We start from the raw sequence: 1,641 nt of genomic DNA, 5'->3' as shown, positions 1-1,641 counted from the left end.
AAGCCACCCCTCCGGGCACGGACCAGCCCCGGCCACCTTGCCCTGACCCTCACGAGGGCCCGGCAGGGTTAGATTGATTTATTGATGCATTCAGACCTGGGGTGCAGGCCAGAGAGCAGGGGCGGTGAGAGGCTTCATCAGAGACAGAGCAGGGAGCAGGACAGGCAGATGGATGAAGTCCACTGCTGAGGGGAGCAGCGCGCGGGTCAGGAGAGGTCTGGGGTGCCCTGTGGATCACCCCTGGGGCAGGCGGGGATCGAACTCATGCTGAGGTGGCTTTAGCTTCTGAGCGCTGCGCTTTAACCCGCTGCGCCGCCAGGGAGGGCCCGGGGCTGCCCTTTCACAGCTGCAGCCGTGGAGGCGGGGACGGGAGGGCCAGCCAGTGACCGGGGGCGGCTAGGCAGGGCCGGGCCGCGGCCTGGGCCGGGCGTGTCTCGTGGGAATGGCAGCTGGCGACACAAAGCCGAAGCAGCTGGTCTCAGGCTCCCCACAAACTGCTTGCTGCGGCCACCACAGCGAACGGCGTCAACAGCGGCCTCGAGACGGGGAGCCCCCCCAGAGGGCCGCCTCCAGCACGGCTGCACGCAGGCACCCGCCAGGGGCACCGAGGGCTCCCCGAGCACTGGGACCAGGCCTTTGGGGTGGGGGTTTGGTCTTCTTGGTCCTGGTGTGGGGTGGGGTGGCTGAGGAAGCCCGAGGGAGCGGCAGGAACCACAGGTAGCAGGAACCACCGGTGTCCCGGAGCCGGCGGCTTCTCCGCGCCGCACTGGCCTTCAAAATGGGCACATTCCGGGCCCTTCCTCACGGGCGGCGAGGAGAGCCCGCGGCCCAGAGCCTGGCACACCGTGAGTGCTCCCTGCAGGCTGGTTCCACCTGAATTTCACATGTGGGAAACCCGGGCTGGGGGCTCTGAGCCTGGGGCTGGCTCAGCCGCTCACCGGCTGAGGGTGAGGCCCGGAGTCCCGGTGTCCTGCCCCCAAAGCCCCGAGAGCCGCCCGCGGTGCCCAGCGCGGGCCGCGGGGCCCGTCCCGGCTCACCTTCGTTGCTCTCGCCGGGCGGGTGGTAGAAGGAGAGCCCCAGCGAGATGATGGCGGCGATCTCCAGGATGATGAGCGTCACGTCCTGCAGGGCCTCCCACACCAGCTGCAGGAAGGTTTTTGGCTTCTTTGGAGGTATAAAGTTTTGCCCGAAAATCTGCTTTCTCTTCTCCAGGTCTGGAGCGGTGCCCGGCAAACCTGGGGACGGAGCGCAGAGGGGTTGGCCTCGGGCCGGGGAGACGCCGGTGGCGGCCCTGGGCAAAGGCCGAGGCCAGCGGCAGCGGAAAGGCCAGCGGCGTGGCCCGCGCGGTGCGTGAACGGTGGGCCCCGGAGACGGCCACGTCCTGTCGGGAACGCGGGACTGAGACTGTTTGGGAAAATGGTCTTTGCCGACGCAGCTAAGTCAAGGTGCTCGGCACAGGGCCAGCAGCCATCTGGGCCTACCTGAACTTACCTGGACCCACCTGGACCCACCTGGGCCCACCTGAGCCCACCTGGACCCACCTGGACCCACTTGAGCCCACCTGGACCCACCTGGGCCCACCTGGGCCTACCTGAACCCACCTGGACACACCTGGACCCACCTGGGCCCACCTGAACCCAC

The 1,641-nt window shown here is 68.3% G+C and overlaps 1 protein-coding gene across 8 annotated transcripts in view; it reads right to left on the bottom strand.

The window, feature by feature from the left end:
* Positions 1-1,641, bottom strand: part of ATP2B2 (ATPase, Ca++ transporting, plasma membrane 2) — a 198,404-nt gene that overhangs the window by 54,456 nt on the left and 142,307 nt on the right. For all 8 annotated transcript variants that reach the window (XM_012732135.1, XM_004692376.2, XM_012732134.1 and 5 more), the window contains one exon: positions 1,038-1,235. In XM_012732135.1, coding sequence (XP_012587589.1) covers positions 1,038-1,235 — 198 coding nt within the window. The remainder of the gene's footprint in view (positions 1-1,037; positions 1,236-1,641) is intronic.

This window comes from Condylura cristata, unplaced genomic scaffold (genome assembly GCF_000260355.1).
Source record: "Condylura cristata isolate star-nosed mole 26May11 unplaced genomic scaffold, ConCri1.0 scaffold00033, whole genome shotgun sequence".
NCBI lineage: Eukaryota > Metazoa > Chordata > Mammalia > Eulipotyphla > Talpidae > Condylura > Condylura cristata.
This window is presented reverse-complemented; position numbering and strand designations above follow the sequence as displayed.